The sequence below is a fragment of the Seriola aureovittata genome, chromosome 17 (assembly GCF_021018895.1).
Source record: "Seriola aureovittata isolate HTS-2021-v1 ecotype China chromosome 17, ASM2101889v1, whole genome shotgun sequence".
Classification (NCBI taxonomy): domain Eukaryota; kingdom Metazoa; phylum Chordata; class Actinopteri; order Carangiformes; family Carangidae; genus Seriola; species Seriola aureovittata.
The window spans coordinates 19,182,918-19,197,477 of NC_079380.1; the positions used below are offsets into that span (position 1 = coordinate 19,182,918).

Here is a 14,560-nt window from a genome sequence, read left to right on the forward strand (position 1 = left end):
AACGTCATAGTATAGTAAGGTTTAAAACGTCACAGTATAGTTAAGTATAAAAATGTCAAAAAAAATGTCATAGTATAGTAAGGCAAAAAACATCATAGTATAGTAAGGTATAAAACCGTCAAAAAACGTCATAGTATAGTAAGGCAAAAAACGTCATAGTACAGTAAGGCATAAAAATGTCAAAAAAAACAGCATAGTATAGTAAGGCATAAAAATGTCAAAAAAACATAGTATAGTAAGGCATAAAAAAAAAACAAAAAAAAAACAGTATAGGAAGGTATAAAAATGTCACAAAATGTCAGAGTATAGTAAGGCATAAAACGTCATAGTAAAGTAAAGCATAAAAACATCAAAAAATGTCATAGTATAGTAAGGTATAAAACCGTCAAAAAACGTCATAGTGTAGTAAGGTACCAAACGGCATAGTATAGTAAGGCATAAAAATTCATCGCAAGGCATGAAAAAGTGATAGTACAGTAACTTATAAAGTCATAGTATAGTAATGCATAAAAAAGTCACAGTATTCATAGTAAAATTTAACACACTCTTTGATATATCCCCTATTTAATATTTTCCATTGCTAGCAACCTGAATGTTAGCCTACAGAGGACACAAGCCAGGCTAAGTTTGCTAGTCAACGCTAGCTATCATGGTTAAATAACATCAGGGGGCCCTAGGCAGACGCTAAATTTGCTCATGCCTTGGGCCGGCCTTGGCTCTATTGATGATTCCATCACCGCCAGCTGTGGATGCTCTTCACTGCAGAGATGAAGCATTCATGAAAGTTCCCTTAGGAAATTCTCAAGATCTTTTCATTTGAAATAAGACAGGGGATGTATCAAGTAATTTAAAAGAAAATCATGTATACTTGAATGATAAGCCTGGTGAGATTTTATATCTATGTTACTGTAAACAGGAAAAGACCAAAACATGAGTGAAATAAATTGCATGGGCACAAAATAAAGAGAGATTCTGTTTTATTTCCAAAATTGTACTTCAAAATCACTACGGTCATTTATAAGGCATTCACAACAATTCTCTTTCTTTTGGTTTTTGGACATTTGATACAGTTTTGATGCTTTCAGAGAGGGTTTCCTAAAACAGGAGTACAGCTAAGGCACGACACTACCCCCAGAGAGAAAACAATAGAGAAAAACAAGCAAAAAAAAAAAACTAACAGTCAATGAGACAAAGAAATGGCACAAAGAAAACCCTAAAAAAAGAAACATAGCAAAAACATGAGGCAAAAATAAAGTCTGAAAACCTCTCAGCTGGGATTTTCCTCCAGAATCTGAAGACTTTATCAACATCTTAACATTTTCACTTGATCGAAATGTCTGAAAAAATTTCTTAAAAACAGTCACGTGACTTCTGTGGCACCGTCACAGCGCTGTATCCAAACTCCTGGACCTGGCTAGTCATTAACTTAATACTGTACATATTCTATTGAGTATTTTACAAAATACTGATTTACATAGATTCACTTGTCATATGAAAAATACATATTGGACATAAAATGGCTCTTAATTTTCAAATTAATACCATTTGCCTTGAGCAGGAACAGAAAATAAATAAAAGCTGACTTTGCAATAATTTTTTTGTCACCTTCCTACATTTTTTTCTTTAATGTTTAGAACATTTTTTTGACACAACTCTAAAATGACTGAAATACGTTCAAAGAATTGTCAGTTCAGATCAAGTATGGAAGCTGTTAATAATAAATAATGTTTAAACTTTATAAAGACAGTGATTGTGATTGGCATCTGTCAAATTCTAAAAATGATGTGAAATGTGATGATGCAGAGTTACCAGAGAAACCAAATGGGTTAACTAAATCAAATGGTTTCACCCTCAATGCAGTGGCGGTAACTTACTGATGTTTATGCCCTCTGTATGTTTTGGTCATGTAGACTGCTGCTGTACTGTTTGTACAGCTCAACAGAGATCGGCTTTGACAGGGTTAAACCCAGAAACAGCAGCCAACAGTGATCAATAACAACCCAAACATCTGGTAACATCTGCACCATGTGTCCATCATCTCAAATAATAAATTATATAAAAGAGCCTCTTTTGTAGAATAAATATGACAGTGTTTGTGTCCTGACTAAGTGCCGACTGTCACAGAACAACATAACACTATTAGCTTCCCCCTCATCCTTACAAAACTCCACTGGTTTCTGGTCTTGGTCCCAATATTATTATCATTGTATATGGTAACTACACACACTGGAACCATTTATTCCAACAATATTAGATATTAGCTTTTATAGTAATGAACAATATAACTAAGGATGGATTGCACCACTAAGGATTTGTTAACTACGATAACCTCTCACCATTTAGTTTTAAAATCACCATTCACATATGTAGATAATTCTATGATTGTTATTTCTGACACTGTATTAAATGTTGGAAATATGCTTACTGGTGCAACCCAGACTTGGTGTAACTATTTGCTGAGCCAGCTGTTTTGGCACAAAATACATCATTGAGCAGCATGGAAATCTAAAGGTGCATCGACATTTCTTGGATGGCCTCCTCCCTCCCCTCCACCTGCTACTCTATCAAACTGAATTCACAGGAGGGGATGTTACTCGCAGTTAAAAATTCAGAAATTATATAAAAAATATAAATATAAAGAAATTAAAGACCAGTTAAGATCAACTAATATTTAAATATACAAACCAACATTTGTGTTCATTCATTGTTTTTACCCCTCAACATGTGGTAATTAATTTGATTAATTTGTTTAGAGCTTCTTAAATATGAAGATTTGTTGCTTTTCTCAATTTTTTATATTATAAATTGAGTAGTGCTCATATATATATATATATAAACAATATAAATATGCATTTTCAAGGCTTGTGCTTTGCTTAATGTTGTTGGGCATTTTCTGTTATATTTTTGACATTATACAATTACTAAAATTACAACAAACACTAACTAATAATAAAAAACTGACTGACTGCCCCAGAAATATCCTATCAACATAAAAAACCTGACTTAAACAACCTATTTAAGTGAAAAAATGTAGTTGTAATAAAGTCGCAGTTTGAAATGAGAGCAGCTACGTTAAAAGGCAATGAGGAGAGGAGGCCATTTCATTCAAAACTGACTGAGGCAAACATTTCTGTCCAAAAATCAGCATCAAATATTAGTCACTGAATTAGTCATCTAAAATAATCGAAAATTTGTTTTATATAAACTTCTGAAATAAATTACACAGTCACATCAGTTTCTACAGCAAAGAGCAAATAAAAATGTGAAGTTAAAAGAGAAGAAGAAAATTGGAGGTGAATCTCCTCTGAGTTCCAGCATGGCAGACGTGTCACACTTCAAGTCTCAGGCAGTCTGAAGGATTCAGACATGGCACACAATGAAAACAAAGAAGCACACACACACACACACACACACACACACACACACACACACACACACACACACACACACACACACACACACACACACACACACACACACACACACACACACACACACACACACACACACACACACACACACACACACACACTGACGAGCCGATCGTTGTGAAGGGGGAACGTTTTCAGTAAGTTCTTCATAGGTAGTTTGCAGCGGTGGTTTACTAAAGTACTACAGTATATTAAAGGAAAACTCTGAGGTACCTGTGTGGAGGCAAATATTGTACTTTTTAGGACTACAAATAACCAAACTGAAGGAATACATGTATACTGTGTGCAAAAATTGGTCATTTGAGGAAATAATTTAAATGAATCCACCCCCCCACCCCAAAACACCCACCTGGCTCTGTATGAGAATGTCTGTGGTTGCTAGTAACTTTTTTAGACCCATTATCTCTGAAGCATCATATCTAGAAAACAAGTGATGCGTGTAATTAGTGTTTCAAGCTGGTTACCAACATTTAATTATGGCAGTTTCTCAAGAAATCAAATTGTATTGTGGTGATAAATTAATCTTCATTATTCCTGGAATACTGGCATCTGTATTCATGTTCTTTGTCTTTCCACTCAGCCTCAGAGACATCAGATAAAACACAGTGTTATCTGCATTTGTTATCAAGATAATGAGATAGTAACAGTTCAATAACTCAACAGAACCAGCTACTTGCAGGATTTTAACCCATTAAGAAATTCATCTTCAGGATTTTTTGTCAGCGAACAATTGTTAATGGTAACATTAGCTGATCAAAGTATTAACTGTCGACTTTTTCTTAACAAATTTTCCTGGGCAGCTGCTTATTTTGTAATTATTGTTCATTTTTAACAAAAAAAAATGGAAACTGCATGAAAGAATTCAGGGTTTCTTGGGTGACTGTGAACTCAAATAAAATAAATGAGCTCGATCAAACATAATTTATCTAATGAAATGGAGCCTTCATCATAATAATGATTATTATTAAGATAATGGGCCTAAAAATTAGCTAAAACATCTGTTTTGAGCTTCTCAACATATAAAAACACACTCATACAACAAGAGGTATACAGTTCTTCTGACGCACTCACTCACTCACTCACACACTCACACACAGCTTTCTAGTCCCAAATCTCAGTGAGAGCAGCAGACTGAGAACTGAAGTGTCTGTTCCTCGTCCTCTCGTCGCTCCCTCTGAAGTTCCATCCTTCTCCTTCACCGCCGCCTCACCATCATTCACAAACTTTAAATAAATAAATATGACACTAAAAGGGCATCAGCCCCATGTCCTCCTTCATTTGTTCCCCTCCTCCATTCACAGGTCCCTCAGTCCGTCCGTCTGCTACCTGATCCGTCCGTCCTCTCTGGGCGGGGTCACTTCAGATTTGGGGTCGGGGCTGGCAGAGCTCCAGGCTGTGAGGCGGCATCGCTGCATGACGGGACAGGCGCTGGGGCCCGTCGAGCAGACGTCTGAGGCGGACCAGTGGCCTTCCAGCAACCGGTCCAGCCAGTGACGCAGCGGCGCCCCCGTCAGTCCAGCGTTGGCCTCGGCCTCCTCCACGGCGCCCAGGCTCACCGGCAGCCGCAGCACTGGGTTGAGGCCGTGGAAGCTCTGCTCCATGTAGGAGTTCCTGGCTGGGCCGGCGTGCAGCCGCCGAGTGTCCTCTGGATCACAACAAGGAGGTGTTAGGAGAGGGAGGGAGGAGAAGAGGTGGAAAATGAAGAAAAGAGAATTTTAGATCAGATTTAAAAGCCTGAGAATGTGAATTTGAAATTTGAACATTTTATTCAGACTGTCCACAGTGTGCTGTTTGTACAGCAGGGCAACATTTTCTCCTTTAAGGTTAAGGGAGAAGTTTATGTGACTGAGTTGTGTAGTTGATTTTCCAAAAAGTAAATACCTGCCATCTTTAGCCAGTCCATAGAGTTGTTTGACATAACTTAACACTGCTCCGAAGGTATTTCCAGAATCCTCTTTTATCTATTTGGATGAACAAATATTCTGTTTGCTGCTAAACAAAAGCTTTTTAACTTGTTTTCCAAATTATGTCTCTGAAGTCAAAAATCTCCTGTAAACCAAACATTAAAATGTTATGCTTTATAAGTATATTTTGGTACCTTTCATTCACCTTTTTCCATACAAAGTAAAGAATAATATCTTTGAAAATATAGAGATATTATTACAATGTGTAAGGATGGATTATTTCTCCGTTCAGATTGTTGAATCTTTGAAGATTGTGGAAATATCTTCTGAACACCAGGGGGTGTCGTTAAACAAAGATCTAATTTAAGTTATTTAGAGGTGAACCAGTTGTATTTAAACACAGAGGCACCAGCTATAGAGGGATGGATACTAGTGCATGGAAAACACAATGACACACACTCAGATCAGATAACATCACATGCCTCTTTCACTTTATAACACCAACCCATAAAAATCTATTCATGCTCTGAGCTTTACTTAGACACACACACACACACACACACACACACACCACACACACACACACACACACACACACACACACACACACGGGGTCACCTCTGTCTAAATTAGCCTCTCCTGGGCAACTATTTGATTTGTTTGACCTCCCTGTGAGAGAGAGAGAGAGAGTGTGTGTGTGTGTGTGTGTGTGTGTGTGTGTGTGTGTGTGTGTGTGTGTGTGTGTGTGTGTGTGTGTGTGGATGACTGGATACTGACACTATAAATATAAGTATGCATGGTGTTGACAGCTGTGACAGGAAGGCCTCTGCTGTGTGTGTGTGTATCTGTTAATGACATGTGAACCACAGTGATCCCTCTAAGCTGTTGAATATCATTTCAACAGGTGCCATCAAGTTTCATACTGATGTTCAAAGGTGCAGTTGGTATTTTACTGACCTGACAGGTATTTAATTAACTGAATTATTTCTCAGTATCATATTTACAGTATTGATAATGAGCAAACTAAATGCTAATTAATTTCATTAGAAAAATTTGAACTGAATTTCCAGATAATTTGATTTACAGTAATATTTACACTTAGTTGTCAGTTTATTAGGAACACCTAGCTAAAACTTCTGGAGTCTATTAATAATAATAATAATAACAGTCCTACAATAAATCCTCCTTCATGTATTGATTCAACTGTTTGATCATTTTGGAGGATGTAGTGTGCTGTTGAACTGCATTGAATTACAGTATGTTGACATGTCTTTCTATTATTTTGTCCACCCCATTCAAATTAATGAGGGTATGCTAAATAAGACTGTTGCACTAGACACTAACTTAGTTTTAGCTAGGTGTACCTAATAAACTGATAACTGAGTGTACATTTTATATATATATATATATATATATGTGTGTGTGTGTGTGTGTGTGTGTGTGTGTGTGTGTGTGTGTATATATATATATATACACACACACACACACATACTGTAAACACATATACTCTGATGGAAACCCTAATTCTGAGGTGAACTGGTGAATCTCCAGGTCTGTGTCCTGTCTGAACCTGCTTTCTCTCAGTGATCTGGATTTTCTTTATATGGATGTGAACACATTGGCAGCGTTGGGGTCGCTCACCTTGCTGTATGGGCTGCTGCCGATGAAACTCCAGTGGAGCCACGATGAAGCTGGTCTGGCCCAGCGGGCTCCAGTGGTGCAGCACCCTCAGCATCCACACGCCAGGCCTCAGCGGCGGAGTGAGCGGAGGCCGGTAGTGGGTGACTTCAGCGGAAGCGTCCACCAGGATGTCGTACGTGGCAGCGATGACGTTGGTGGGGTCGATCCATACCACGGTGGCCGTCAGGTTGCTCTGGCCTCGGCTCCAGCGCTGCACCGCCACCGGCTCGTCCTCGGGCCCCAGCAGACCCCCCCAGTTCCTGAAGAGACGCTCCTTAGGATCCCAGTCTGAGCCCACCTGAAGAACAGGAAGAGGGTCAGAGTAGTTCAAACCTGACTAACCCGCAGGCTTCAACAACTACATAGTTTTCAACTGATGATGATGATTTGAAAACAAACTTTAATGTTTGACAAGCGGCTTAGTACATTGCTGAATATGACATTTAAATATACTGAATATGATGTGTGTGTGTGTGTGTGTCTGACCTGGACATGCTGCAGTCTGTTGGTGGGATGGGGGGGGCTGGCCAGGGTGAAGTGGTCTTTGGGAGTCACCCAGGTCTCCAGGCTCTCCAGCTGGGTGGAGGCTCGGTTAGTGGCCACATGACGCACAAGGTAGCCCTGGAACTGGTCTGACAGGAAGTACAGGTGGACTGACACTGGGTGGGTCATGGCCATGTACCTGAGACACACACACACATACTGCACTTAGACCATGTCTGCAATACAGTGGGTACATTTTTAAGATGCATCTTTTCTCTCTGTTGTTTTTCCATCCACACGAAGCTGATAAACCGTTTCTGTAATCACTTGTTTTGTGTCATTTCTAATCAGGTGATGACACAGAGACAGTGGGACGGCTCTATAGAAGTCGGTCTGTCACACCTCTCTGGTCCTGAGTGAAAGATCTGAACAACTATTGGACAGATTTATGTGACATTTCGAACACACATTTTTGTCCCTCTCAGGGCAAACTGTAATAACTTGACATTTAATCTATTGATTAATCATCAAGACTAAATTTTAAAGGTCCATACAGTATAAACGTAGATAAAGGTCCATGTCTTTTTTGATTATAAAGCAGATCTAGGTTCTACATCAATACTGTTCAGTATCAAAGCGCTCAGTCCACAGAGAAATGCAGAGTCTGTATTCAGAAACTAAGCCTTAAAACAAGCTGTCAGGACTTCTGTAACTTTGTGATGTCACAACAAAGCAGTCATCGCCCTCAGCCATTCCCAAAGCCATGCCCACCTCAAACCACCATCCAACCTGGCAGAATTTGGTTTCTCTTGGTGTACCTGAAATCTGCTATATTTTTATTGAATCACTCAGAAAACAGTCAATTTCGTCAATAAGCCAATCAGAGCTTCTCCTCTGATTGGCTTCTTGAACAGATGGAAAATATGGGACCTTTAATTGTCCATTTGTTTAATGAACAAATAAGTTTTAATATCAAATAGCAAATTTTTGCACAGTAAAACGCTAAACCAAGATAGTGGCCATGGTAAACATTACACCTGCTAAACATCAGCATGTTAGCACGCCGACATTAGTATTTAACTCAAAACTCTGCTTTGCCTAAGCACACCCTTACAGAGCCGTTAGCTTGGCTGTAGACTAAATCCTGTTGTGTTTCCGTGGTCAGACTGCTAATCAGTGTACAGAGGTTTAAGAGAAGGCAGGAATGCAGCAGCCCAGTAATTAAACTAAGCCCTGGGTATCAACAAGCTAACCTTTGAGCAAATCACTTTTTAAAAACACACAACATGTGAGTAATAACACCTGCACTGTGTGATCAGCTGTACTGATAGAGTCAGAGAAGGGCGGGAGCAGTTTAGGAGCCGTTTATTGAGTGTTAACTCCATACAAACATGAACTAGTTGTTGGCAGTGATGCACAATTTGGGGAGAGATTTAACGGTTTTGTTGTTTTCAGTTGAAGTGTCGACTAACATCTGTAAACTGTGAACTATCTCAAAGTTCGAATGTGGAACCATGTCTTGACAGGTAGATGTGTTTTCAAATTTATTCCACATCAGTGTGGACGTGGTTTAAGATGTTGCCTGACTAAAATCACAGGCTGAAAGGAACAGACTAGTCCTGTTTTAACTCCCCCTATCCTCCCCCCTCTATGTCTCACACACACACACACTTCCCATAATGCTGCCCCCACCCACTCTAGCCACCAATCCCCACCCGAACTCCAACAAGTACCTCCTTGTACCTACTGTGGGTCTCCACCCCACACACACACACACACACACACACACACACACACACACACACACACACACAACACACACACACACACACACACACACACACACACACACACACACACACACACACACACACACACACACACACACACACACACACACACACACACACAGCTGGAAAAAACCCGCCTGTGCAGAAACTGAAGCCTGATTGTACCTCTGGACAAGCCAGCGTTATCTTCATATTTAATTTGGACTGGCAAATACACACAAACATCAGTGGTGGTGAGTTTATTGGAAAGACACATTTCATCTGCCAGTCCTCCTCCTTTCACTCAGACAGTGACTGTGCAGTTCCTCTCTCAGCAGAAAGCACAAGGGCTGAATTTACTGACCCAGCGACTGTATGACTTATACAAAGCACCCTAATACACTCACAGCAGGTGAGGACTGATACTTGTAGATGAGGTAGAAATTGGCCTGGAGTGATTCTAGCACAGATTTCTGCTCTCACATCTGCGAGATCTATTCTTTACACTTCATGGATCTACATGGGAAATCAAATTTCTGGTACCTGATGCTGCACTTGAACAAACACCTAGTTTACCTCAGTAAACTACTCTGATGTCTCCGGTTAATAATCGGGACAACAGTCGGACTTCATATCTTAAATAATGACCAAACAGGGGAAAAATGTTTCTTGTATCATAAACATTGTGGAGAGAGGTGTGGTGGTGTCGCCACTACATTTCACACTTTTTTTTTTTTTTTTTTTAAAAAGGAGGAATATCTAAATACAGAGATGAGCACAAGCGAAACAGTCACAGACAGTTCTAACTCCTTTTCACTTTGATTTCATGTTACCATGGTTACCAAATATTCTTTCTCAAATATATACATTGCCTAAATCGATAACTGAGGAGCTTTCCTTTTTTTTGATTTGTTTATTTGGTTTGAACTGAACCAAGTGGGTTAGATGTTAGGGCGGCTGTGACTCAGGAGGTTAGAGCGGTGGTTTGATCCCTGGCTCCTCCAGTCCACATGTGTCCACACAAGTGTCCTTGGGCACAATACTGTACCCCAAATTGGTGTGTGTGTGTGTGTACATGGTAGGTAGAAAAAGCTCTATATTTGTAGTGAAAAGTGGTGTATGAATGTGTGTGTGAAAGGTGAATGTGACTTTTAGTGCAAATAGCTTTGAGTGGTCGTTAAGACTAGAAAAGCGCAATATAAATTTAAATTTAAAAGAAATACAGAGCATAGTAACTGTAATTGGGTTACAGTGAGATTTACAAACTGAACTGTGGACCCAATACAAAAAGTCCTGGAACACTTCAGCCACCAACACTAACCCTTCAACTCCTCTAAGCACCCCTGGACCAACATCATGGACTAGAGCCCATTTAGAAACCCTTGGCCCGCCATTAAGAATCCCCTGCACTCAATAGTTTCAATAGTTTGGCTTCACAAACCATTTGCCCAGCCTAATACCAGATATGTGCTGAGAGAGCTAGAGATGCTATGACTAATTTGTTTTCCCCCATTGGCATCCACATTAATATGAATGTGACAAAACACACATAATGAGGGTTTTTCTGGGTTCTGAAGACATTTTTCAAATACTCAACCTTCATGTTGTAAAGGTTCATACACCACAGAGTCATAATTGACCTTGTCTGCTGTTCAAGGTGTCCTGTCAGTGGTTTTACAGAGTCTTTTATAGCGCTGGTGTATGGGGAGAATGCTTAATGGGTTTTTTTTTTTTAGTACTTGTTGGACAGGGACAAACTGACAGGAAGACTGACTATGACACTACATCCAGCTCTCTTAATACATCAATGCCATGCCTGGCACCCCATGCTTGTACCTGCAGCTGTTATCGTTGGGATGGCCCTGCAGTGAGCTGGCAGCGCGGGATAATCCCATACGAGTGAAGGCGTGGTAGTGGGTGAGCGCGGAGTCTGATAGGCTGGCAGGTCCGTCCGTCTCTTGCTCATAGATGTTTTCCCAGTAGGCTTGGAGGTTGGGGGTGCCCGAGGCATACGCTCCGAACAGGTAGGAGTCCAACTGGCTGATGATCTCCTGACTGACACTGGCCTCAAACTTCCTGGCAAAGAAGGTGGGTCTGGACGCTTGCTGTGGTCAGGAAAGACAGGAGGACATAAGCAGGGACGGAACATAGAAAAAAAAAAAAAATCAGTAAAGAGACAGAGACTTTATTCACTATCATGTGACCTGCACCAAAGAAAATGTCAAGTAAAGCAGCGTCAGAGCTCAGTGGGTTAGTGGTGGTAGAGACGTGACGTTCAAGCAGAAATCTGACTAACACAGACTCGGAGCCAGTCAGTGCGGTCTGCTTCTGTTTTCTACGGCTCTGGTGCAGCTGGCTGTTAAATGACTTGCTCCATGGCACCTTGTCACCAACTGTCGTGGTGGTGGAAAACAACAGCAGCAGCGACCACTTCATTTCACATCCGGTCTCGTTTCTGAGGAACCACAGAGCTGATTCTGTCTGCACGTGTGAACTGTGGTCAGTGTTTGAGCCAAAAATACTTTTGCAACTGTCTCTGTAGTGAGAGATCACTCAAAATCACACACTCAAACATGCACACAAACTACTGATACACACAGTAAAAACTATGATTTTATTTTCATCAGCTCATGCTCCATCCAAACCCTATGATACTATGACAACCACAGACTACTCCCTGGCAACACACACACACACACACACACACACACACACACACACACACACACACACACACACACACACACACACACACACACACACAGTCTATGGCCAACATTGTTTGACACCATGCCAGGATATCAAAGGAGAAGTGAAGGGTTCTCCTCTTTCCTGAAATAGCTCTGTGAAGAAAGAAAAAAAAACTCTGGAACTGACAATCTGCGAAACACAAATCCAATATACTAGACAAGCAGTGAGCAGGAAGATCCTATCGAAATATTCTAACATTAAATAAATATTTAGGTTGAATGGATGTGAATGGGTCTGCGCCACCAGTAATTTGAATATTAAAAAGCCTAATGATGATTTTGTCAGAAGAAAATCTTTTATTTTGAAGGTTAAGCACGAACACCTGAGGACTGCATCGCAGATTCAATTGTGACCCTCAAGTTTGTTTTGGTGTCTATGCTACTTTCTAGATTCTGACTGATACATGATCCCAGCTGATTATATATATGTGCTGATATATCAGACACCGGTTTATTGGTTTTGGCACGTGTTGGTCATTGGACAAAATAAGTGTCAGTACAGGAAGCTCAGAGATATGTTTGAGGTCATTTAGAAACTAGAGAACTCTAACCCACAGATTTTCACTGTGAAATCTCTCGCTCAGTATGTATCTTTGTAACAATGCTGTTAGGAATAAAAAAGGTTGTTCATGTTATGCTTTTACAGAACCAGTCAAAAGTTTGGACACACTTTGACTGACTAGAGCTGCAACTAACCAAAGAATTTTTAATAAAAAAAAAAAAAAAAAAAAAAAAAAGACGAAAACAATGAATCTTTAATAAACTGTTGCAGATTTTTGCTCTGGAGTGAACACTAGAGAGTTAATACTCTTGAATGTTAATGATGTGGTTATGTTGTCATGCCTCATGAAGACCGCACTAAACTACTGTTTCTATAGCTACATTAAAAAAAAGATTTATAATGTAATAAAATGTACATTTATAGATATTCAAAGATTCTTCCCATCAGAACAAATACCTGAGAACCCTCTAGCCTACATCCTACGGAATAAGCAAGCTAAGCATTGGTCTGCTCTCTCTCTCACACACACACACACACACACACACACACACACACACACACACACACACACACACACACACACACACACACACACTTGTCATGAGGCCCAGCCTGGAGGAAGGAAGGGCGTGGTTCATGATGGCATCAGGAGGGTGTGACTTCACCAGGCCGACTCTTGGTGGGCTCCGGCAGCACCAACGAGCCAGGAAACCCCAGCATAATGAGAACCTTGAGAACCACAGCGGAGCTCGTTATTCAGCAGGACGGTTTCATCTGAGAGATTATTCTGGATCTGTTACTGAACAATCTGTGACCTTACACAGCTAAAGGCAACAGTGGAAACCACTAGTTACAGGGTCAAGAAGGATTTTTCTTTCCTTCATCGTGAGATCAGAGGGAAATTATATGATCTTTTTACTATATGTTCTATAACATGAGCTGCTCTTTTGTTGGACCTGTGTTTAGTCAAGACACGCTTCAACCTTGGGCACCATGATGCTTTGCATTTTACCCACTTTTCTCTTTTTGGTTGTTTTAGCTTATTTTTAAGTGACATTTTTAGTTACAGTAATAACTAATAATTATTTTCATTATATACAGACATCATTATAAATATATACATATATATATTTATATATATATGAACATATATAATTATTTTTGATTAACAGATTTACACAAAAATTTGATCAACTATCCAAAACGCAAATTCCACAGTGATACGAGAAAAGCAGCTTTTTTTAATTCTCATTATTGAATTATATGCTGATTATTTGCTCAATCAAACCTTTGGTCAATAAAATGTCGGCACAATGGTGCAGTGGTTAGTGTGAATAGCAATAAACGTTGTAAATGTTTAAACAGTAAAAAAAGAATAAACTCCTGTCATTGTTTTTTTCTCATATTACGGCCGATCACTGTGATAAGTCAACGGTAGGAACTTTTAGGTTGTTGCCCTCGGACCACATCGTATACTTGCCTGCTAGCTCAGTCTGACTGTGCGCTCAAAGATTAAATCCATGACAAAAAATTTATCAAAAAGGATAGCTGGTTAGCAACAGGAAGAATTAAAATGAAAAAGTCAGAAGACAGATGGTGAATCAAAAAAAGAAAAAAGAAAAACAAAGAATAAGCTTCCTACGTGTTTCTCCTGCTGTGCTTTGATATTGCACTACTTGACCTCTGTACTCTTATGGCGTCAGACGTGGGCTGCCAACATTTTTGAGTGGGCCATGTAAGAAAACAGAAAGATGATCAACTTTAAAAAAAATAATTTTTTAAATGAGGACAGGCAGGAGGTTTTTCAAATGGGTCAAATAACAGAAATAACTACAGTTGTGTGTGAGTGTGTCTATTGTCCTGTACATAGTGCACATGTGTGTGTTCCTGACCCTATACAGTCAGGACTCTGAGCTGCCTCGCTCGCTGGCGAAACCCGACATTATGATAATGACAACCTTAGGAACCTCAGCGGCAGCTAGCTACAAAGCTCTAAAAATACTAACTGCCTGCAGTGTACAGCTGTTTCCAGGATCAGCTC

The 14,560-nt window shown here is 39.9% G+C and overlaps 1 protein-coding gene across 2 annotated transcripts in view; it reads right to left on the reverse strand.

Annotated features, from left to right (window-relative positions):
• Positions 1–960: 960 nt before the first annotated feature.
• The window catches only part of LOC130185864 (xylosyltransferase 1-like), a 34,154-nt gene continuing 20,554 nt past the window's right edge, over positions 961–14,560 (reverse strand). For both annotated transcript variants that reach the window (XM_056402582.1, XM_056402584.1), the window contains exons 8-11: positions 11,104–11,372; positions 7,502–7,697; positions 6,977–7,313; positions 961–5,076 (exon numbers count right to left, since the gene is read on the reverse strand). In XM_056402582.1, the coding sequence (XP_056258557.1) occupies positions 4,754–5,076; positions 6,977–7,313; positions 7,502–7,697; positions 11,104–11,372 (1,125 nt within the window). In that variant the 3' untranslated portion in view covers positions 961–4,753. The remainder of the gene's footprint in view (positions 5,077–6,976; positions 7,314–7,501; positions 7,698–11,103; positions 11,373–14,560) is intronic.